The sequence below is a fragment of the Rhipicephalus microplus genome, chromosome 5 (genome assembly GCF_043290135.1).
Source record: "Rhipicephalus microplus isolate Deutch F79 chromosome 5, USDA_Rmic, whole genome shotgun sequence".
Classification (NCBI taxonomy): Eukaryota; Metazoa; Arthropoda; class Arachnida; order Ixodida; family Ixodidae; genus Rhipicephalus; species Rhipicephalus microplus.
The window spans coordinates 186,327,924-186,351,621 of record NC_134704.1 but is presented as its reverse complement, the minus strand read 5'-3'; the positions used below and the strand labels follow the sequence as shown (position 1 = coordinate 186,351,621).

Genomic DNA, 23,698 nt, shown 5'->3' with positions numbered 1-23,698 from the left:
GGCTCCACTGGCTGCTGCTGCCTGCCTGACGTGACGCAGAAGTTCAAGCTGCGCCTCTGGGTCAGAGCTGGCGAGCTGTGCCTCCCATTGCTCGAATGTATCAGAAAGCTTGTACTGACCTAAAAAAGGTATCTAAATTGGGTGGTCAGTTTAAACACCCCCACGAAATGTGGTAGAGCGATGGCGAGCAGTCGAGAATTTGCACATTCGGCACTCCATATGGACGCTGCCGCCTCTAAAACCACCGTTTGGAATTCGAACAGCAAGTGAAGTGTTTCAGAAGGCAATGAATAACGTGTTCGATAGACTAGAAGGAACGCGAGTCTACATTGACGACGTGCTTGTGTGGGGCAGAACGCAGAAAGAGCATGAGATGCGTCTTCGGGGAGTTTTAAAGGCAGCGCAAGTGGCTGGCCTTACCTTCAATCGTCAAAAATGCGTTTTCGGCGTAGGGGAAGTGCACTAGCTGGGTAACCTCATTTCTAAAGACGGCATCAAACCAGATGCACAGCTGGTCAACTGCGTAGCTAACATGCCACTACCGACGTCCAAGCAAGGAGTGCCCCGCAGGTCACGGGTTCGAATCTCGGCTGTAGCGGCTGCATTTTTGATGGAGGCAGAAATGTTGTAGGCCCGTGTGCTCAGCTTTGGGTGCATGTTAAAAAACCACAGGTGGTCGAAATTTCCGGAGCCCTCCACTACGGCGTCTCTTATAATCATATGGTGGTTTTGGAACGGTAAACCCCACAGATATATCAAGCAAGGAGTGACATAGCAGCTTGGTGCTGTAAATTATTTCAGCAGGTTTATACTAAACTTCTCAGAGAAGACTCAGAAGTTGCGCTCACTGCTAAAACGTGATCATTTGTTTGACTGGACGAGTGCGCACAATAAAGAATGGAAAGAGTTGCTTGACCTTTTATCAACTGCGCCTGTGCTCGCGGCTTTTGATCCGTCCAAACCAGATTAGTCTAGTTTTGCGCTAGGCGCTGCCCTTCTACAGAGACATGAAGAGAACTGGCGTCCAGCATCCAACGCTTCACGGTCGTTATCAGAGGCCGAGTCAAGATATGCCCAAATAGAAAGAGAAGCGCACGGGGTAACATACGCATGTGAAAGATTCTGTGATTTCGAAATTGGCTTCCACACGACAGTCAAAACAGATCACCGACTCTTGCTCCCAGTTGCCCAAAAGAACTTGTGTGACATTCTACCTCGCCTACAGCGTTTTTTTTTATCTTGCGCTTAATGCCATTTGACAACTCGCTGCAGAACGTTTCCGGAAAGGACTTGAGGTTGACTGATGCACTGTCATAGATAGCAGACAGCGACGACAGCGCCAGTGAATATAATGCTGATGATGCCACAATCCATTTGACCTCGGTGCTGAACAGCCTCGTCTGACCAGCGATAATGGACCACCTGGCAGAAGAGACCAAAACAGACGATGACCTAAGGCAAGTGATCGAGGCTTTGGAAAGCGGCCGTAGAGATATAGGACCTTTAGCACCTTTCGAAGAAGAGCTAACACGCTTTAGAGGCGTACTCCTTCGGAGATCAAAGGTCGTAATTCCAAAAAGCTCAGAAAAGGAAGGCTACAACGGGTTCATGAAGGGCACTTAGGGATAGCGAAATGCAAAAGTGTGACAAGGCTACTGATGTTCTCGCCCGGCATGTGCGCACAAACAGCGGAATCGGTACATAAATGTGTAACGTGCAGACGATTTGCTTATACCGTCTGCCAGATGAACCGCTGTTGCCAACGGGCCATCCCCCTTATCTACCTTGAGCCCGGGTTCAACACGCCGGTAAAACATAATTTGCAGTATATGACGCGTACTCCAACTACCCTGAATTTCAGCTCCTTTCACGAACGACGATCAGCCATGTAATTGATCAACTTGGACTAACCATTGCGCGTCACGACATTCCACTCGAAGTGTGCACAGTTGGTGGCCCAGAGTTTGTGTTAGAATAATTACGCTCCTTCTCCAGAACGTGTGACTTCAGGCACATATTTTTAAGCCCGGGGTTCTGTCGTCCAACTGGCCCAGCAGAAAATGGAGCGCCAGTAATGAACCGTCCGCTCAAGATAGCATTGTTTGCTAAAGAATATTTATGAATTGCTCTTCCAAATTACAGAATGGCACCACTGGAAAATTGGAAAGCACTGTGTGAGCTACTGATGGGCAGAAAGCTGAGAGGACAACTGCCAGATTTTGCTGACAGCCAGACTCCTCAGGTCAAGAAGCACACACAATAAAGCCGATCAAAGCACCCACTCCCACAATTAGGTGAAAAAGATCAAATACGAATTCTAAGAAAATATGGCTGGACTACGAAAGCGAGGGTTGAAAAACCGCTCGCACCTTGATCCTATCAAGTCCGCAAGCAAGATGAAGGCCACCTTCGTCGAAACCGCCAACACTTGCTTAAGATCCAAGAGAATTTCAGCAAACGTTATACATATGACGACGACTGGGAAGGTGCTGCAGCAGCACAGCCGGAAAACATGCGTTGCGCTCAATACTCGCGCGAAACACAAAATGGACGGCGACAGGACAGTGCCCACTTTGAATTATCACCAGCACCAAATCTATCCACTTCGTGGTTTTTATCAGCCTCACCGAAAGCAGGTCATGCGTCAGGGAATCCTCCGAAACTCCCTGTGGCAATAAGACCCTTAGGCTCAGAAGTTGAGGAGAACCAGCCACCCGTCGGCGAAGAAACTGGTGTTGGTCGTAGTGCGAGGTCTAGAAAAGAGCACTTTCGTCTCGCCTATGGAAGAGAATTTCGGCAAGTTCCTTAATTTTATATTGTTTTCTTTTTGTGCTCCTCTACAAAAACAGGGGTGTATCGGAATCGTGTTACTGGTCTCACAACCATGAAGCCGGCAATACATATAAAAGACCAGTCACTACATCAATAAATATTTATGTTCGGTGTCTGTCGACGCATCTGGTTGCCGATCTGGTTACAATAGAAATGACGAAAAATTTCTCACTGCCTATAGACACTGAACGCGCAATGAAACGCATAAAAGTGAACGCGCAATAAAAGTGAAAGCACGCAATGCCGCAACAAGAAACTGATGGTTTCACGTCTGATTCCCTGAATGTGCGCATGTGCAAAAAGCACTTCGATGAGAGTTCACGTGGATCAGTGGCTGATCGGAGGTGTTGTTAAGAAGTCACCACTTTTGCCAATGCTGTGCCGAGGAAATTCCGCGACCTCACAGCGTATATGTATAGTGCAAAACGATGCAGACCTCACCCACCTACCAAGCGTCACTGAGAACAGTCAGCTAAGCTGGAGACTGTTGAGGCTGCATCGATACTGTGCATGAGCCCTTTCGACATAGTTACAATAGATGAAGACACTTTAAATGAAGGTCAGCATACTTCAATAAAACTTGTTGTTTGGCTAGTTGGTTTTCGCCATACTGTAAGATATGAGCGCTCAGTGTCCTGTGTGTTACTCGGATGGCTGTGTGAGTGTTTGTATGATTCATTGCGAGAGTGAAAGTTGAGCTAAATATCTTACAATGTGAGCATACTCGCCGCTTCTTTCTGGTTGCATGCCTGTAGGTAATACGGAAGCTCGACAAGTGAAAAGCTTGCCGTTTTCTTTTATACAGGCACCGATATGATCAAAAGTGTGTAGGTGAAATTCAAGACATACGGAGCTACATGCAGCTCCTCACAGCTTGAAAAAGTCAAAGCACACATTCGTGGCACGGAACAGAAACTTCACTCCTACGAATAAAAGCTTGCAAACATGACGGCGCAAGACAGGTTGCAACAAAAAGCTGTTCTGAACTTGAGCAGGCTGTAAAAGCATGAAAAATACTTTAGACATCGATGCGTCATGAGCACAAGAAGATTACTTTTTGTGTCACAAGATGACGACACCAGCGCGGGACGACGTCGGCCAAATTTCACGTCTGAGGAGACATGTAGGGCTTTCGACTTAACAGAGATAACAATAAAAAATAGGAAAAATATTGCATGAGTAAGCTACACAGCAGACTAAATGAGTGGGAAACTACATTGCATTGCCAACCGAAACTAGAAAGCGCTACGGCAACGTATCGATAAATTAACGCAAAACAATATACAAAAACGAGCGAAATGACGCATGATGAAATACTTGTTACTCATTGCTTGCTATTTTAAAAGCACTGATTCATTCAGAGTGGCTCTCGATTTATTAAATACGGGGCAATGTTAGAATATACAGATTGTCCCAGCTGTGTTTAGCCAGAGTTTAAACATATGCCGAAACACGCGATTACGACGTGACCAAATGCATGTTGCTTGCAGTTGTCTTGAGTGAATCAGATTATTTTTTGTGTTCTGACCAATTGTATACTCAGAACCTTTCAACTAACTTCTGAAGGAACGAAGATAAGCCAAAACTTTCAATGAGAAAGTTGTAGATTGGTTTGCAAGACGTCCGACTAGACAGTTTCACACTTTATATTTCTTAAGCAGAAGTGTTTTTGTGCTAACAACAAATGCCCACGAAATACAAAAAAATGGCTGCATATCCACGGGGTGAATGATCGAGAGTGCTTCCGTCCATCCATGCGTCCGTCTGTGTAACGGTCCATGCGTGCATCCGCACGTCCATCCATGCGTCCATCCCTGCGTTCGTCCATGCATCCGCCCCTGCGTCCGTTCATGCGTCCATTCATCCGTGCAGCCATCTGTGCATCCGTCCATGCATCCGTCTGGGTGTCCGTTCGTCCATCTAGTCAACACTCTAAGTACCACCATCTGGCACATTTCCATCTAATATTCCGCATATAGAAGCACCGCCATCCAGCGGACATTGGCACACGCACACTTTCTTACGGCTGCGCTTCTTGTCTACTTCCCACCTTTCACCACTTTGAGTTCACGGTATATACTAGTTAACTGTATTCATGGCACTGCGGCCCAACGCTCGCTAAACCTTTGTAAAACCAAGGAGGTTATGCCCAGTTAGTATAACGTAGCAACCCTTTCTTGTCAGATAGTGCTCAATGTACATGCCAATGGCTGCTAATTTGGAATGAGAAACAGGAAAATTCGGCTTCTAGTTAATGGGCACGCTGCGAATTTTTTATTGTTCAATAACACACAGGAGAAATCTCTTACTGGCACCACCTTCCAGATCAAAACATAAGACTGGTTACGCACTACGACTACGACGAGGGACGAACAGGTGCCGCTTTAAGGAGCTTCGCCCCTAAGAAAAGTTCCCCCACTTCGATCGGCCGCTAGGGGGCCACGGTGTGCGGACGCGCGTCGCATCGGCTCCGCAGATTTTCTATGGTTTTTCGGCGATTTCTGGTTGTTTGAAGTGCATCGGATTCGTGAAAGTACAGCGAACAGTGAACGTCGAATTTCAGCGGTGAGTGGCTGTTTTTCGGTTTTCTGCAAGCTGAAAACTTCGAGGCAGCGACCGTCGCGCCCGGCCAGACGCACCGCCGCATAGCGGCTTCTGCGTCGTGGTCGCGTCTCAAGCGTCGGCGGATGGACGCTCTTCAGGAAACACCGAGGTCTCCTCAGGAGCAGCCACTGATTCACACAGATGAGGAGTCTGCTACAGAAACCACTCAAATGGACGTTCAGACCTGGTCACCGCAGGGTTCGTCCGAAGAAGTCGACAATGTGTCTGCAGGGGAACGCCACGATGGTGCCGCATGGACGGAGGATGGCTGGCACACGGTTTTGACACGCCGGCAAAAGAAGAACCAGAAGAAAAACCAGAAAAACGCGTTAGAAGCTGTGGAGTGCAACGCCTCGTCAAGCAGCCCACCGAAGCAGGGAAGTCAGGTGAAGCGCCGACGTCGTACGAGAAGTCGCCGTCCGCTCCCGCCCCTGCCAAAGGACGACATAAAGATCATCCTTAGGCCTCACAAAGGCCTCGCCGTAAAAGACATACTCGGCTACGAACTTTCCACCGCTGTAATAGACGCTTGCCACCGACACTTCGACGGTGGTAGCTTCATGCTGCGCGTCCACCCGGGCTCGAATATTATCATCGTATCGACGCCCCACGAGCATGTAGCCAAAGAGCTGCGAGAGATCACGCATCTGAATATCAGGGGACGAGTGCACTCATTCAACTCGTATGTGGCGGATCCTGAGGACGTCCTACGAGGCATAGTCCATGGTATTCCGTCGGGGACTTCTCAAGCAGAACTCATGGCGAATCTCCGTGTGAGAACACAGGGGGTCAAGATTGAGCGGGCACGCATGCTCGGATCTACGAAGACCGCCATCATTACCTTCACGGGCAGCACACTGCCTAGGTGCGTCTATTTCATGGGAGCGGAAGCCATCTGTTATCCCCACAAGCCTACGAGGCAGGCTTGCAAGGTATGCCACTCCACAGGGCATCGAACTGACGTGTGCCCAACGCCCGACGCCAATGTATGCTCCACGTGTGGAACACGTGAACCCGCACAAGGACACGCGTGTACCCCTAAGTGCGTGATATGTGGTGAGGACCATATGACAGGTGACAAAATGTGCAAGAAGAAGCTTAAACACGTTCCGCCTAGGAGGTCCCGAGTGGATCAGCCAAAACGGAGGCACCATCCACGCTGGTTCAGCTCCGAGCGGGACTCGTCAGTGGAATCACGCTCACGTTCAAGATCCAAGTCACGGGCTTCCTCAAAGGGTCGAGCCCAGTCTGCGTCCAGAAAACGACTCAACAAACAGCCGCATCAGCAGCAGCACCAACAGCAGCAACAGCAGCAGCAACAACAACAGCAGCAGCAGCAGCAACAGCAGCAACAGCAACAGCAACAGCAGCAGCAGCAACAGCAGCAGCATCAGCAGCAGAAGAAGACAGCGCTGGTACAAATCTTGACGCCGCCCAAAGAGGGGACGGAGGCAGCCGCCTGCCAGCCAGCAAACACGGTGAGCTGGGCGAGGATTGTGTCTCCATCTGCTCCCTTAATTGAGAATCCCGAATATCAGAAAATGGTTGCCGAGAATAAGCAGCTTGCTTTAGAAAACGAGAAACTTCGATGCCAGATTAAGGAGGAACGCCGGGAGTTCCACAAAATCATATCATCTTTAGAAACCAAACTTGAAGCCAGGCTTAACGCCTTAGAGGCGAACAACAACGCCACTCATGCTATCTCCAGGGCAACCGTAGCCCACTCTTTGGAGGGAGGAACGGCGAAAGTAGACATACCTCAGAGGTTTAGCGAGGAGGCCCACGTTAGCCAGTTACAGATGGGGGAACAGTTGCAGAGCTTGCGGAACTTAATGCGAGAACTCCAATCACAACAGCAACGAGCAGCGTCTGAACTCCGAGAGCAGATGATGCAGCAAATGCATCAAATGTTTTCGGAGTACAGGAAAGAGTTTGCAGCAGAAACGGAACAACAAAGACGATACGTTAATGACTCAGTTGTAGGCATTCAGCGTGCCATCAACAAGCGGGTCAGTGTTACCTCCGCGAGCAGTCCACTACCGAAGGACCGTCGAATCACGGAGAAAGCAGACACCCCCCAATAAAGGCAGTAGTCACCATGGCGCGAACTAATTCCACGCAAAACTCCGACCACCTAGAAATCTGGCAGTGGAATTGTCGCACGTTCCACAAACGAGCGGCGGCATTGCAGAATTACATCCATTCGGCACTAATCCCACCTGATGTAATATGCCTGCAAGAAGTTGGGAACCGTCCCGTCAAATTGCAGGGATATTACACATTATACGATCCAAAATACCCCCGCGTTGCAGCGCTGGTGAGTAACTTCATGACAGTCGCGCTAGACCATTACGATCAGACTGACATTAATCACCAAATTATCGATGTCTTCCCACAAAAACGAGGAAAAGTACGAACGAAAATTTTAAACATATACAGTCCTCCCAAAAACCGGAAAGACGACTTCGGCCCACTCCTAAACGAGGCAGTTCGAGCCGTTGGCACCAGAGATCAATTAGTGGTGGTGGGCGACTTTAATGCTCCGAGCACCGCTTGGGGCTACGTCCGGGATTCACCCAAGGGAGTGTTATTAGAGAACACCACGTCTAAATTAGGTTTTACCCTTATCACTCTGCCAACAGCACCCACCAGGCTTGGTAATAGCATTAGCAGGGACACGTACCCTGATTTGACCTTCACCTTCAACATTAAAAATGCCACGTGGTCAAACCTCGATGAAAACCTTGGTAGTGACCATTATATTCTTAGCACCTCTATAGCATCACCAAAAGTTCGTCGTGTCGCTGGTGACGTTGTGATGACAGACTGGGTGACCTTTCGAAAGCGCCCTCTGCCGGAGCAAACGCCCTGTGATGTCAGTGGGTGGGTTGCTTTCATTCGAGAAACGCATGATGCCACCTCTAAGAAAATAGCGCGCACAGTTGAGGCGCCTGCGATAGACCGGCACCTATTGCACATGTGGGATAGTAGGCGACGCCTGATCAAGAGATGGAAAAAACAACGCCTCAACCGCTGCCTCTACAGGCGAATCGCTGCTCTGTCGGAGGAAGCGAATGAATACGCAACGAAACTTGCCACCGATGGTTGGGTGCAGTTTTGCGGTTCTCTCCGCGGTACACTAGGGACTAGCCAGACGTGGGCGATACTGAGGTACATGCTGGAGCCGGACAAATCTAAGTCCTCCATGAACCGCATTCTTCAAAGAATAGTACACAGCTACCCCGGCACCGACGGAGAGTTGATCCAGGCGCTTAAAGACCGTTATATCGGTACTGATGTGGTTCCGCCATGTACATTAGAGTACATCGGCAGCGAGAATGCCACATTAGACGCCGCAATCACGAAAGAAGAGGTTTTCGCGGCAGCCCAGGCAGCCAATCGGAACTCTGCGCCGGGGTCGGATGGTATAACAAACGCTATGATAAGAAACCTCAGCACTGAGGTTCTTGAGCAGATAACGCAATTTCTTAACGACCACTGCTGGTCCCAAGGTCACGTTCCTCCGGAGTGGAAGGAAGCCAAAATAATAACTATACCAAAGCCCGGTAAAGCACCATCGCTCGGAGCCCTGCGGCCCATTTCGCTTACTTCGTGCATGGGCAAGCTCTACGAGCGAGTAGTACAGACACGGCTTCAAAATTACATTGAAAAAGAAAATCTGTTTCCCGCTACCATGATTGGTTTTCGCTCCGGACTCTCAACCCAGGATGCCTTCCTCCTTTTAAAAGAAGAGGTCATGAGTTGCGTACCCAGGGGAGGCGAACATTTGGTCTTGGCCCTCGACCTCAAAGGGGCCTTTGATAATGTTTCGCACGAGGCCATTCTCTCTGAACTCAACACAATCGGCTGCGGAAAGCGTACATTTAACTACATTAAATCCTTCCTCTCTGGGCGGACGGCAACTATTGGGATAGGCGACACGAGGTCGGTGCCGTTCTCGATGCCAAATAAAGGCACACCGCAAGGGGCAGTCATCTCCCCCTTGCTCTTTAACATAGCTATGCGCAGACTTGCTCACGAGCTCGAAGCAATCCCGCACCTTGGATATACATTGTATGCGGACGACATCACACTCTGGGCTACGAAGGGTTCACTGGCGCTGAAAGAGCAGACCCTCCAGGCTGCTGCGACAGCTGTGGCAGAGTTCGCAAGAAAAAGTGGGCTGAGCTGTGCGCCTGAAAAATCTGAACTCATAAGAATACACAGTAAGTATTACAAAAGTAACGGTGACATAAACTTACAGGTAGACGGCCATGCCATAGCCGAGGTTACTCAGGCCCGTATACTTGGTTTCTGGGTCCAAAGCAATGGCAAAGCCAGTCACACGATAACCACCTTAAAGACTACGGTTAAACAGATAGCTAGAATGATCCGTCGCATCACTTATCATAAAAAAGGCATGAAAGAAAAGGATACTCTCCGGCTTGTCCAGGCCTTAGTTTTGAGCAGAGTGACGTATGGCCTACCGTACCACTCACTCGACAGAAGTGAGGAGAGCCAGGTGGATGTGCTCATTAGAAGCGCTTTTAAGGCAGCACTTGGTCTACCCACCAGCACACCGACCGAGCGGCTCCTAGCTCTCGGTATACATAACACTTATGCTGAGCTCAGTGCCGCAGTCCTCATGTCTCAGAGGAATCGTCTAAGTGAAACTTCAGCAGGCAGGGCGATACTCACTAGAATAGGAATTTCGCCCCACCCACAGCACATTGATGAGGAGCTGGTCGACGTAGCCCAAGAGGTCCGCAGGCGAATCTCAATCGCACCGGTGCCCAAAAATATGCATCACGACTTTCACGCTGAGCGACGTACTGCGAGGGTAAACTGGCTTCGAAAGCAATTCGGCTCAGCTTCAAATGTCGCGTACGTCGATGCGGCCAGTTTCGATTGGCAGAGACACATAATTACTGTTGTCGACAACAACATGACGCTGCTAACGAGTGCCTCCGTACGCACGACCTCGGCTACAAAGGCGGAGACGATGGCCATAGCCTTAGCCTTAAGGTTTCAGGAGCGTAGAGGGGAGCCATCAGTTATTTTATCCGACTCCCAGGAAGCCTGCCGGCTCTTTTTAAGGGGCCGCCTTCCAGCAATGGGGCTGAGGCTGCTAGGATCCAAACTCACTCACCACCATCGCTTGATCTGGTGCCCGGGACACGCAGGTCTCGAAGGCAATGAAAGGGCGGACGCTCTAGCTCGTGCGTTTTGTAACCGAGCGGAGAATCCATCTCTTTCATTGACCATGCCAATTTTACCTAGGGAGATTCTAGCTCACCAGCGCTTCACGCGTCAAAAATGTGGAACACCTCACAGATCCCTTAATGGGGAAGAGGCCACTGACCTTAGAAAAATTCAAACGGATGTATTTCCGCACCTACTGAAGTTACACGCGATACATCCAACTCTTTACCCGGCTGTATGTCCGTGGTGCGGCGGAAGACCGACTCTCTACCACATATCGTGGGGGTGCGATCGTAAACCAAGCGACATAACCAATTTTCTCGGCGAACCTTTAACACCTAGTATGGAGCAGTGGGAGGCACACCTCGCTAGCTCGGACCCAGGAGTGCAGCTCGCACTACTGGATCAAGTCCGGCGGGCGGCTAAGGCCAGTGGAGCCCTGGACGTAGGGCCCCAACCATAAAGGCTCTAAAACGCCCCTCTCCCTTTCCCCTTCAATAAAGTTTTACTCTCCCCCACTTCCCCGAAGGAAATCGTGAGGAAATGTAAACGCATTCCGTAGCGCCCATAATGGCGTTTTGCAAGTGAGAATCCATGGTTAGAACAATAATGCGTTCTTTGGGGGGGGGGGGGAGGCGAAGCTCTCTACGCTGTGAGTCGTGCGTCCGCGATGTATGTAGTCGTCGTCTTAGTAGTAGGTAGCCACATCTACGGTCGGACTACAGGAGCGGCGCGCGCACACCGTTTTCAATTAAGAAAAAAACCTGCGCATGCTCACCACAAATAAAGAGATAGTTATTTCTGATGAAATGACTTGTACAGACGCGTATTGTTGGCTTAATCTCCAATAAATTTTACTTTGAATTTGATACTTACCAAAAAAAAGACTAGTATCAGAAGGACGCACTTTGAGCACTATTTGACCAGAAATGGTTGCCACGTTAAACACGCTGGGCGTAACCTTCTTGGTTTTAGCATGGTTTAGCAAGAGTTGGGCCGCAGTGCCATGACTATAGTGAACAAGTATATAGCCATCAACTAGAGGCAGTGAAAGGTGGGATGTGCACATAAAGCGCAGGCTCTAAGAACGTGCGCGAGTGCCACCTCTCGTTTAGTCCTTGGAATGTTCGCTGGATGGTGGTATTTCTATATGCTAAATATATGATGAAATGATGCGAGATGGCGGTACTAGGAGTGTTCACTAGATGGACGGACGGACGGACGGACAGACAGATGCACGGGCGGACGCATGGAAGGATGAATGGGCGGACGGACTGATGGCCGAGCGCACAGATGGACGCAAAGACGGACGGACGCAAAGATGGATGGAAGCAAGAACGAACACACAGGTGGACGCTTCGCCCCAGTCATCATCACGCACTCCGTGGATATGCTGTGATTCTTCTTTAAATGCGAAGCATTTCTTAGCGAACTTCGGTGACTTTGAGCGTATCTATCTATCTATCTATCTATCTATCTATCTATCTATCTATCTATCTATCTATCTATCTATCTATCTATCTATCTATCTATCTATCTAGCCACCTACGACTCTTCGCTCTCCTGGCCGTTTCGATAATGGTATCGATACCAACCTTAGTACGGCATAACATGACTGTATGAAAAACATATTTGACTAGTCTTAACATGAAAATCGTGAAATGTATGTCATGAATGCCATGATTTACGTTTCATGGTGTTACAGCTCTTGCGGTGGTTTCGTTCACATGGCTTGTTGCAAAACTGGTATGGTATGACGTGATTGCATGGCGAACACGAGCGACAAACCCTAATACGAAAATGATGACATGCGTGTCATGTAACAACATGACTGCATGTCATGCTCATGATGCGTTCGCGGCCCTTTCGCCAGCGTCACATATACCAAATTTGGTATTACGGTACGTGAATGGGTGACGAAGGCATGTGACTGGCGAAAACAAGATAATGATGAAATGCGTGTCATGTAACAACATGACCACATGCCACGCTCATGATGTGCTAGTGGCCGTTTCGCAAGATTCACTTATACCAAATTTGGTATCACGTGGCGTGAATGGATGGCAAAGGTACGATACAGGTGCAAACATGATACACATGAGATGCGTGTCATGTAACAACATGACTACAGGCTACGCTCATGATGCACTCACGGCCGTTTCCCTTGTTTTGCATGTACCAAACTCGGTACTACGCGACGCGAACGGACGACATAGGTTAATGACACAAACATGATAATCATGACATGCGTGTCAAGTAACAACATGACTGCATGCCACACTGATGATGCGCTCACGGCCATTCAGTTAGCTTTACATATGCCAAATTTGGTATTACGTGACATCAATGGATGACGAAGTATGTGACTCGTGCAAACATGATAATCATGAGATGCGTGTTATGCGAGAACGTCACTACATGCAACATGAGAGCCAGACGACGGCCCTGTGTCCCTTTCTACTAAATTGCACTCCATCATGCCCAGCATTACATTCCAACCACACGGCATCTCAAACGTCATTGACTCCCTGAAGCTATCTTCGGCCTCAGGCGTTGACGGCATAAATGCAAAAATTCTTAAAAACACCAAACACCTCTCTAGCATCATTCTTAGCCATATCTTCCAGCAGTCCCTCTCAACAGGTTCTGTTCCCCAAGATTGGAAAACAGGAAAAGTGGTACCTGTCCCCAAGAAAGCCTCAGATAACGCATCTCGTCCAATCTCTCTTACATGTGTTTGCTCTAAAATAATGGAACATATCATTTACACGCACATAGCTAGCTTTCTGAAATCCGCAAAGTTCTTTCATCCCAATCAACATGGCTTCCAAAAAGGTCTCTCCTGCGACACTCAATTGGCACTCTTCCTAAGTGACATTAATTCTAAATTAGACATTAACGTCCCCGTCGATGCTATTTTCATAGATTTCGAGAAGGCCTTCGACAAAATTCCCCACAAGCGTTTGCTATCTAAACTTTCACATTTAAACCTTGACGAACATGTATTCGCATGGCTTTCAAACTTTTTAACTAACCGACAGCAGTCTGTCTCCGCTAACAACAGTTCTTCATCCTTATCTCCTGTCCTATCAGGTGTTCCTCAAGGGACGGTCCTTGGGCCCTTACTTTTTCTCATATATATCAACGACCTACCAGACAATATTTCTTCAAGCATTCGGTTGTTCGCGGACGACTGCGTCATTTATCGCCTTATTATCGATCCCAGTGATAGCGTAGCATTGCAGCAAGACCTTAGAAAGATAGACGAATGGTGCAACAAATGGCTCATGGTGTTAAACGTTCACAAAACATCCATCATGTCATTCCACAGGCGTCACTCCCATTCCACGTACAAATATTTAAGTGGCTCCGCTATATTTCCTGTCTAGTCCACTAAATATCTAGGTCTTCTTATTTCTCATGACCTTACATGGTCATCCCACATAAATCGCACTACCAGTGACGCGAATCGCGCGCTGGGCTTCCTCCGACGTAACATTAACCTGGCTCCGTCCACAGTTAAATTATTGGCCTACGAAACGCTTGTTCGCCCAAAGCTGGAATTCGCGTGTGCAGTCTGGGACTTACCACAAGCTAACTCAAGTACCATCCATGAATCCCTTCCCAACCGTGCGGCCAGATTCATCTTTTCCGATTATTCATATTACACAAGCGTAACACTTCTTAAACGTAAAGCTAAATTGCCAAGTCTCAAAACACGACGTACAGTAGCACGATTTTGCCTCTTTCACAAATTCTACAACTCGTTATCATGCGAAAGCCTCCACATAAAAACTGCTCACCACCCATCGAATCGCCTCAACCACTCAAAAGCAGTATACCCACCTCGTGCACGCACGACCGCCTATCTAAATTCATTTCCTGTTCTGACAGCCATCAAATGGAACAGCCTTCCTGAAAGTGTCGTCACCAAAACAAACCCGACTCAGTTCAAAGCTGCCGTTGAAAAACTTCTGTATTGATTATTTTTGTGTCATGTATGCGATTATCCTTAGTGGTGTTATCTGCTTCGCTGGTTGGCATTGTATGCTTTTTATGCTTCGTTGGTATGCTTCGTTGGTTGGCATTGTATGCTCTTTATTAACAGAGCGTGCTTGATACCCTTTCGTGATACGCTCGTGCAGTTTTTGTTTTCTTTTTTTGTGTTTGTTGATCAGTTGTGTAAATTTCGTGCTTCAACACCCCTCATGTAAAACCCCACTCATTGGGGTCTTTGAGGTGCCTGTAAATAAATAAATAAACAGTCAAGGCGCCAATATATTTCGACGTGACGCGGTGTGCGTGCTCGCCGGCGTTCATTCCGTTGCGTCACGTTGGCGTTGCTACACGCCAGGCGCCAGTCTTGCCATATACTTGCACGTGCGCGCCGCGTTGTGTCACTTTGACGCATGTGCGTTTCAGTGCGTCCGGCGTCCCTACATCACGAAAAGAGGGAGACGCAGTGTTATCTGGGTAACGCATCGGCACGTAATGCAGGATGTCACATTTCGCGCCAGTTGCCGTCGGGTTGCGCCGACAGACGCTGGTCGCACCGGTCGCCTTTAACGTCAGACTAGAGTTTTCGCGTTTTGCTAACTTAGCGTCGCTGCGTCTAGCGTGTGCGCGCGTCAACGCTACATTGGAGTATTTTGGGCCCTTCATCATGCGCTCGCGGCCGTTTCGCTAGCTCCACATATACAAAAATTTGTGTTACGTGACGTCACTGTAGGACAAATTATATGACTGGTGTGAAAATGATAATCCTGACACGCGTGTTATGTAAGGACATGACAACATACCACGCTCATAGTGTGCTCGCGGGCGTTTCGCTAGCTCCACATATACTAAATTTAGTATCACGTGACGTGAATAGATGACGGTGGTAAACGATACATCCAAACATGATAATCATGACACGGAAGTCATGTACGCTTGGGGAGGGGGGAGTGTTTATGTTTATAAGAAAAAAAAAGAAGAGAAATGTGAGCCCCGCAACTGTCTGCATCAAGGCGCGACACCTCAGCAGTAGCTCCCAACGAATGGAAGTGAGGAGAGATTAAAAGGATAGGAATAAAGGCGTAGAGAGAGAGAAAGAGAGATGCGCTAAGCCAGCGAGCGAGGACATATCGAGGAGATAGGAGAGATAGGAAAGATGGAAACACGGTCACAGGAGTCCGAGGACGGGGCACCACTTGCGAGAGCTCTTGTCGACGTGAGGATATGGCGTGGAGCAAGTCCGGTAGATAAGAGCTACGCTGTCATCGGAGATCGACGTCAGGAGAGGACGTAGGGCGAGCCCAGTCGGCCAGAGCTACGCTGATGTCGGAGATCGCGAGGGCACAACTGGTCGGCATGGAATCCAGCGAGCGAGTCCCGTACGGAATCATTTACCTCCACCTCGTAAGATTGTGCTGATTTTAAAGTGACATATCAACCTTTTCCATTCACGCTTCGCATATCATTGATTTCCACTGTACGTGAGATCTGCCAGTTTTTTTTCTTACGCCGTGCAGCGAATAGCGTCGTTCACTGAACCTGCTGTTTTTCTGTCGCGAAAAATGCCGTATGCGTTTCCAGCTCCAGTAGCTAGCGTGCACCGTTAAAACTACTATGAAGTGAACAAAACAGCGTTCTCGTCTCGCGTTTCACAGCGGCGTCTCGAGCACACATTTCCGGGTGTTCTTGAGAGGCACCCAGCCAGGGAATGGTAGAGAGTGGGGCGCGAGCGGACCAGAAAGTGGGGCACAGGGAGGAGAGAGAGCCAATGGCGAGAAACGGAGTTGCGAAGTACTGCACCTACTCTCTTCCACACTTTCTCAAAGCACATGCTTCAGTTGCTATGGGCGAGTATAAGCGCGTGCGCCCGCAGCTGTTGCTTTGGGCGAGAAAGTGAGAGCGGAGAACTGCCGTGGACGCCGCGGACGCTCTGCCGCGGACTACGCCGGATGCCTGACATAGCACGACTAACCCTCGCATTCAGAAACGCTACTTGACTTGAACTTGACTTGCCGCCTACTTCAACGCAGCACGAATGATTTTCAACATGATATCTTTAGGTGGTGCCAAGGCAGGACAAACGCACAGATGCGTTTCAAACGTTCTACAATGAAGGCAGTTTCAATTCAATTAACGTTTCTGAATACGGGGGTAAGAATTGCATTCGCATTTAAAATAGCACGTGATAAACCCACAGGCGCACCTACGTGTACCATGATTTCGGTCCTTTCTAACGTTCCGCGTACGAACGATAGGCCTCCTTCGCACCGGCTCATGACAGCGGTAAGCAGGCACAAGGGTTATCGCTCTTGTGACAGATAGCGAAACGTGTTCATCCCAAAGCCACCCCCATCGTTGCGCGTCTGTCGAGGCAGCACAATCGTGCCAACGTCTTTCGTACTCAGAACGTAGGGAGCACTACAACATCACGCACACTCACATGGTATTTTTTGCTTTTTGTTGCCACTTTCAGCTAAAAGGAAATCACTAAGAATTGTCAGATATAAAACTCGAAGCTATCTTATCGGACGCTTTGTAAACCGATGAGCAATTTTTTTATTGGTATCTTCAGCCCACTTTCATTGCTTAAAAGTTTAGTTAATAAATGTGACGATATCAGGCAAATAATGAGAACACGAAGCCTGACTCCCTCCAGTCAGCAACATGCATCTGATCGCGTCGTCATTGCGCTTGTCGGCATATTTCGGAACACTGGTAAAGTAAGGTGGGGCACCTTGTCCATCTTCGTATATAGAAGCACTAAATGCCCCGCGGCGGTGGTGTAGTGGCCAAGATACTCGGCTGCTGACCCGCAGGTTACGGGATCGAGTCCCGGCGGTGGCGGCTGCATATCCGATGGAGGCGAAAATGTTGTAGAACCATGTGCTTTGATTTGGGTGCCGGTTAAAAACCCCAAGGAGGTCAAAATTTCCGGAGCCCTCCACGACGGCGTCTCTCATATTATATGGTGGTTTTGGGACGTTAAACTCCCCATGTAAATCAAGAAGCACTGAAGCAATACGTAGCCTGAAAGGTTGGATATGCGCTGTCAAAATTTGTGACTGCACTTCCGCGACCTGTTAAGAACCACCAAAGTCGTAAAAGAATAATGGATTGTCCGCAAATTTTCACTAAATGACTCAACAAAAAAGAAAAAGAAGCATGCTTTTATTGCTGCAGCACATCTTAGGGTGAAATCAGCATGCCTTCGAATTTCTAACTTCAAGGCCTCCTACGACGCTAATTTTCATAGTATTAGAACTTTCCCGATTTTCCTTGAAGCTAACACCACTGTGAAGACGTATTAAACCTTCACGGCTACATTTATAACGTTTCACAGCTCCGGCGCGTGCTATACAGTTGCAGCGATGCGGCCGCTCTGATGCCCCGCCGCGGGTGAGGTCACACCTAGCGGTTGCTCCTGTCCCTATATCAAACCTTCGCCGAAGGTTCATGGCCAGTAAAAGTATTGAAGCACTCTGGTATTACGTGATGCCTATACAGCAAGTTTTTTAGAAGCAGGGTCAAGCACTAGCGTAGTTTTGTACACCTTAACGCCATGCAGAGTTGCCAAATTTGATTGCCATTTGAGCTGAATGATTCTAATATTTATTAGCATCTATTTCATTTTCAGTTCCCAAACAAGAGCGATTTGATTACTCAGAACCAACGACGCCAATTGCGTATATTCTGGGCCACGGACTCTTTGAACCTCTCAAGCGAAAAAAATGCGTACTACGATTCACCTTGCTTTAAGTGCTCATTGTATTGTTATGAGCAAAACTTTATAGGCGGTCAAACAAACAGTTACATTTTCACAATCAAACATGCCCAGTTCATAGCTTACGTACGTCGAATAGTTTTATCCATGCCGCTATAACGTCCTGCGTGAATTGCTCAGGACAGCTTGTCTGCATGGTCACCAGGATCACGTGCAGTAGGTGCTCGAAGTGTTCGGGTGTCAAGCCCGGTTTAGCCGTGTGGTTGACTGCAATCTTGCGCATTAGCTCAGTCATCACGTCCAGGTCATCAAGCGTGTCCACCACAGCCGCAATCTGGTGGCCCACGGCACAACCATGTGCTCGGAACCTGCAAGTGGGCTGACTTGTAGGCCCCATCGTTTTGAAATAAGCACCTGCAGCCTCAGCACCGCCGCGGTGGTCTAGTCGCTAAGCTACTCGGCTGCTGACCCGCAGGTCACGGTACGGAATCCCGTCTGCGGCGGCTGCATTTTTGATGGAGGCGGAAAAGTTGTAGGCCCATGGGCTCAGATATGGGTGCAAGTTAAAGAACCCCAGGCGGTCGGAATTTCCGGAGCCCTCTACTACGGCGTCTCCCATAATCAAATAGTGGTTTCGGGACGTTAAACCCCACATATGAGGCAATCACCTGCAGCCTCAGTTCCAACTGAATGCGATATCATGCCTTCTGTTATTACTAAAAGGGGCTTATCACTGATTGCGTTCTCGGCAGTCAAACGACGATGACAATTACGAACGAGTGCGAACTGCATGTTACTGCGTGCAGTGAGAATAGCACAATTGAGTTCATGTGAACGTGCGTATACAATTACATTGGCGATCTAGATACAGTTCAGTGCACTCTATGTTTTCATTCTTTGTTTGCACATAGAGCGTACTTAGTATCCCCTTTACACCATTCTGTCGCAGGAGGTAAATACGTAATTAGCATGGCACAAAAGAGACAGAAAACGCATACGCGAGGTGACTTACTTTGAAACAATTCACCAAGTATACCACAGTGCCTATCCACCAATTGGAGCCTGCTCGTAACGCATTCGTGAGGCGCTGTTTTAGTGCACCATTTTACTTTCTTCGGTGCGTTTTTTCATAAAAGGGTGTTCTACACTCGCCACGGTGGCTACAGATGCTGCTGACTGACACTCCAAAGTTTAAACTCACATATAAACCCAATAAAGTGGCTGGAGGACTAACCGCCGTGATAGCTCAGTGGCTAGAGCATCGTACGCGTTATTAGAAGGTCATGGTTTTGATTCATGCTCAGGGCAAGTTATTATTCTTTCACCCACATTTCTTTCTTTTTATTTACATTACATTGGTTCTAGTAACTTTCCCTATACAGTCCTTGGCATTATTGTCGGCTAGATCTTATTATTATTGTGTCAAAACACGAAAAAACGAGCCCTTAGGTATACACTTCTTTCCCTTATTCATTAACGAGGGTCTCGTACTGGCAGACTTGGTGCCGTTAGGTTGTATACGAGGGACTATTGGTCAGCTGCCCACTCGTAATAAGTTCACGTGCTACGCGACGCCACACAGGCTCATAAAAGGGTGATCTACACTCGCCGCGGTGGCTACAGATGGCGCTGACTGACACTGTGACGTTTAAACTCACATATCAACCCAATAAAGTGGCTGTAGGAATAGCCGCCGTGATAGCTCAGTGGCTAGAACATCGAACGCGTTACTCGAAGGTCGTAGGCTCGATTTCTGCTCACGGCAAGTTATTATTGTTTCACCCAGTTTTCTTTCTTCTGTAACAAGCGTGTTCTTCAGAGGAGTTTCAGCAAGAAACTAGCCAGGGCAAGCAAGACAGCTGCAGCACAGAAAACAGCAGGCCGAGAGCACAACACACGAACTTCGTCGTCCTTTCTCTCCCTGGCACAGAGCTAGCGTCGATGTGCTACGGTACAATTTCCTCCCCACACAAAGAGGAGCCATACTGGCGACGGCGACTTAAGAAAAAGATGCTAGAAATGGGTCGTACCTGGGCTTAAGTCGCGTGACGTGGACTGTTTCGCGGCCTCAGCAGCGATGATCGGGTGATGGGTTGACCGGCTCGACGAGGTAGTTTACGGGAGATGTCTGCTCCAGTATGTGGTAAGGACCGTGGTACCGTGACAAAAGTTTAATAGAAAGTCCGGGGGTTGTGGACGGGACCCAAAGCCAAACCAGCTTTCTCGGGGAGTAATGGGCATCAGACGCAGCTGTGTCATGACGGAATTTTCGGCGCGACTGATCTTGCGTGGTGTACGAGCAAGCCAGTTTACGGCACTCTTCAGCGTAAGCAGCAGTTTGAGAGATGGGATTGCCCTCAGAAACGTCCGGTCGGTACGGCAGAATGGTGTCCATAGAACATGAAGGTTCACGTCCATACAGGAGAAAGGAGAGAAGCCAGTGGGAGTTTGAGACGCAGAGTTGTAAGCGTAGGTGACGAAAGGAAGTACGTGGTCCCAGTTTGTGTGGTCTTCCGACATGTACATTGCCAGCATGTCGGCAAGGGTACGATTGAAGCGTTCCGTCATGCCATTAGTCTGAGGATGGTATGCGGAAGTGGTACGGTGTACAATGCGGCATTCTTTGAGCAGAGCCTCGATGGCATTTGAGAGAAAGACGCCGCCATGGTCACTAAGTAATTCACGTGGGGCCCCATGGCGCAGAATGAGATGACGAAGTATGAACCAGGCGTCGTCGTCTTTCACGGTGGCAGCTGGTAACGCACATGTTTCTGCGTACCGTGTGAGGTGGTCGATGACGACTATTATGCAGCGGTTGCCATCAATAGTGATCGGGAGTGGACCGAAGAGATCGGCTCCGACGCGGTCGAATGGCCGGGCAGGGCCGGGCAATGGCTGTAAAGGACCAGCGGTGCTGTGAGTAGGAACCTTGCGACGTTGGCACGCAGGGCACGACTGAACGTACCGGTGAACGTTTCCATACATGCCTCCCCAGTAGTGCCTCAGGCGAAGATGCGAATACGTCTTGAACGAGCCATCGTGACCGCGCTGAGGGTCGTTGTGGAAGGCACTGCAAATGCCCGCGCGTAAATGACGGGGGATCACTAGGAGCCACCTGCTCCCTTCGGTCAGGTAATTGCGACGATACAGCAAGCCTTCACGAAGTGCAAACTGTTGGACTTGACGACGTATGGTGCGTGAGGCGGAGTTTGGGGCCCATTGAGACAAAATGTCAAGCAGGGAAGCAATCCAGGGATCTTTGTGCTGTTCTTCCGGCATGTTGGTGATGGCCAGAGATGATGAATAACAAGTGGTGGCTGGTGAACCGGCAGTGTCGGAAGGCAGTGGCGATCGACATAGGGTGTCAGCGTCCGAGTGTTTTCGTCCAGAGCGATAAATACCACGTATATCGTACTCCTGTAATCGTAAAGCCGAGAGAACCAGGCGTCCAGTCGGGTCTTTCAAGGACGACAGAGAGCACAGCGCGTGGTGGTCGGTAACAACATCAAACTGACGCCCATACAGGTAGGTGCGAAATTTACCGATTGCCCAAACAATTGCCAAACACTCCTTTTCTGTGACGAAGTGATTTGATTCTACCTTTGTGAGGGTACGACTGGCATATGCTACAACTTACTCGCCAAAGTCTGGTTTTCGCTGGGCGAGTACCGCGCCAAGGCCGACACTGCTAGCGTCCGTGTGTATTTCTGTAGGTGCGTTGGGGTCATAGCGGTGCAGAATTGGAGGAGACGTGAGGAGTAGGCGAAGCTTCGTAAATGACTCATCGCAATCGGCACTCCAAGCTGAGAGGTCGTTGCTGCCGGCGAGAAGCTGTGTCAAGGGGGATATAATGGAGGTGAAATTGCGGATGAAGCGCCAAAAATATGAACACAGCCCAATAAAGCTTCGGAGTTCCTTTAGAGTGCTGGGCTTGGGATATTCGGCAACCACTCGAAGTTTGGCAGGATCTGGCGAGATTCCTTCTTTGGAGATGACGTGGCCTAGTATGGTAAGCTGACGGGAGCAAAAATGACATTTGTTCAGGTTTAACTGCAAGCCGGCGTTAGTGAGGCACTCGAGAACTTGCTCAATGCGAGCGATATGAGAGGGGAAATCTGCAGAAAAACCCACTATGTGATCTAAGTAGCATAGACAGGCCTACCATTTGAGGCCTCTGAGAATGGTGTCTATCATCCTTTCGAAGGTAGCAGGCGCGTTGCAAAGGCCGAAAGGCATTACGTTAAATTCTTATAAACCGTCAGAGGGGACGAACGCTGTTTTCGGACGGTCGGCTTCTGCCATGGGCACTTGCCAGTAGCCTGAGCGCAAATCCAGTGATGAGAAATATTCGGCTCCTTGAAGGCATTCCAGGGCGTCGTCGATGCGGGGTAGGGGATAAACATCCTTCCGCGTAATCTTGTTTAGGCGGCGGGAGTCAACGCAAAATCTTATTGAACGGTCTTTTTTCCGCACCAGCATGACAGGAGAGGCCCAGGAACTGTCCGATTCCTGAATCACGCCACGTTTCAGCATGTCATCGACGTCGTCGGTAATAACTCGGCGTTCGGCCTGCGATACCCGGAAGGGTCGCGGTTGCAGGGGAGCATGATGACCGGTGTCAATATGATGAGTCACTGCAGACGTGTGCCCCAATAATGGCTGGCCAACGCCGAAAGAGGTACGAAAGCGTTTAGGCAGTTGAACAACCTTTGTGCGCTGGACTGGCGTAAGCGTGTTATCGATGCTACGCAGGAGGATGTCTTGGACAGGGGAGGTTGTAGCCGCGGCGGAGGTGACGGCATTTATCGTCAACGGTATCTTTTCGCACGTTGCATCCAAAGGGAAGATGGCCTCAAAACTGTCTAGATGTGCCACACATTCGCCGCGTAACAGATTTGTCAAGTAAGGAAAGTGATTGCACGCGTAGACCACACCGGCACCATGCACAAGGGTAACGACGGCAAACGGGAGTATGAGGTTCCATCAGTGTGCACAGTCTTCAGACGGTGTAAAGGGGTGGTCAAATCACAAATTGAGTCAGAGGAAACGGACACCAGGGTGGCAGAGAACGGAGAAATGATAGCGTCAGCTGCGACAACCAATTTAGGCACTGGGCTTGGGACGTCGATGACTGTGGTACTGATAGGGGACAAAGCGAGTCGAGCTCCAGCGCAGTCAACGAGCGCATCATGTGTAGAAAGGAAGTCCCAACCGAGGGTCACGTCATGAGACGCATCTGGTGGGACAACGAATTCCACAATGTAGAATGCGTCGTTGATAACAAGACGTGCCGTGCACGCCGCCACAGGCTTAACGTGCTGCGAACTCGCCGTCCGTAATAAA

At 49.1% G+C, this 23,698-nt stretch overlaps 1 protein-coding gene across 1 annotated transcript in view; it reads right to left on the bottom strand.

Moving 5' to 3' along the window:
* LOC142817613 (hemoglobin subunit zeta-like) overlaps positions 1-23,698 on the bottom strand; it is a 117,644-nt gene that overhangs the window by 31,712 nt on the left and 62,234 nt on the right. The window contains exon 2 of the mRNA XM_075894668.1: positions 18,486-18,723. Within this exon, the coding sequence (XP_075750783.1) occupies positions 18,486-18,723 (238 nt within the window). The remainder of the gene's footprint in view (positions 1-18,485; positions 18,724-23,698) is intronic.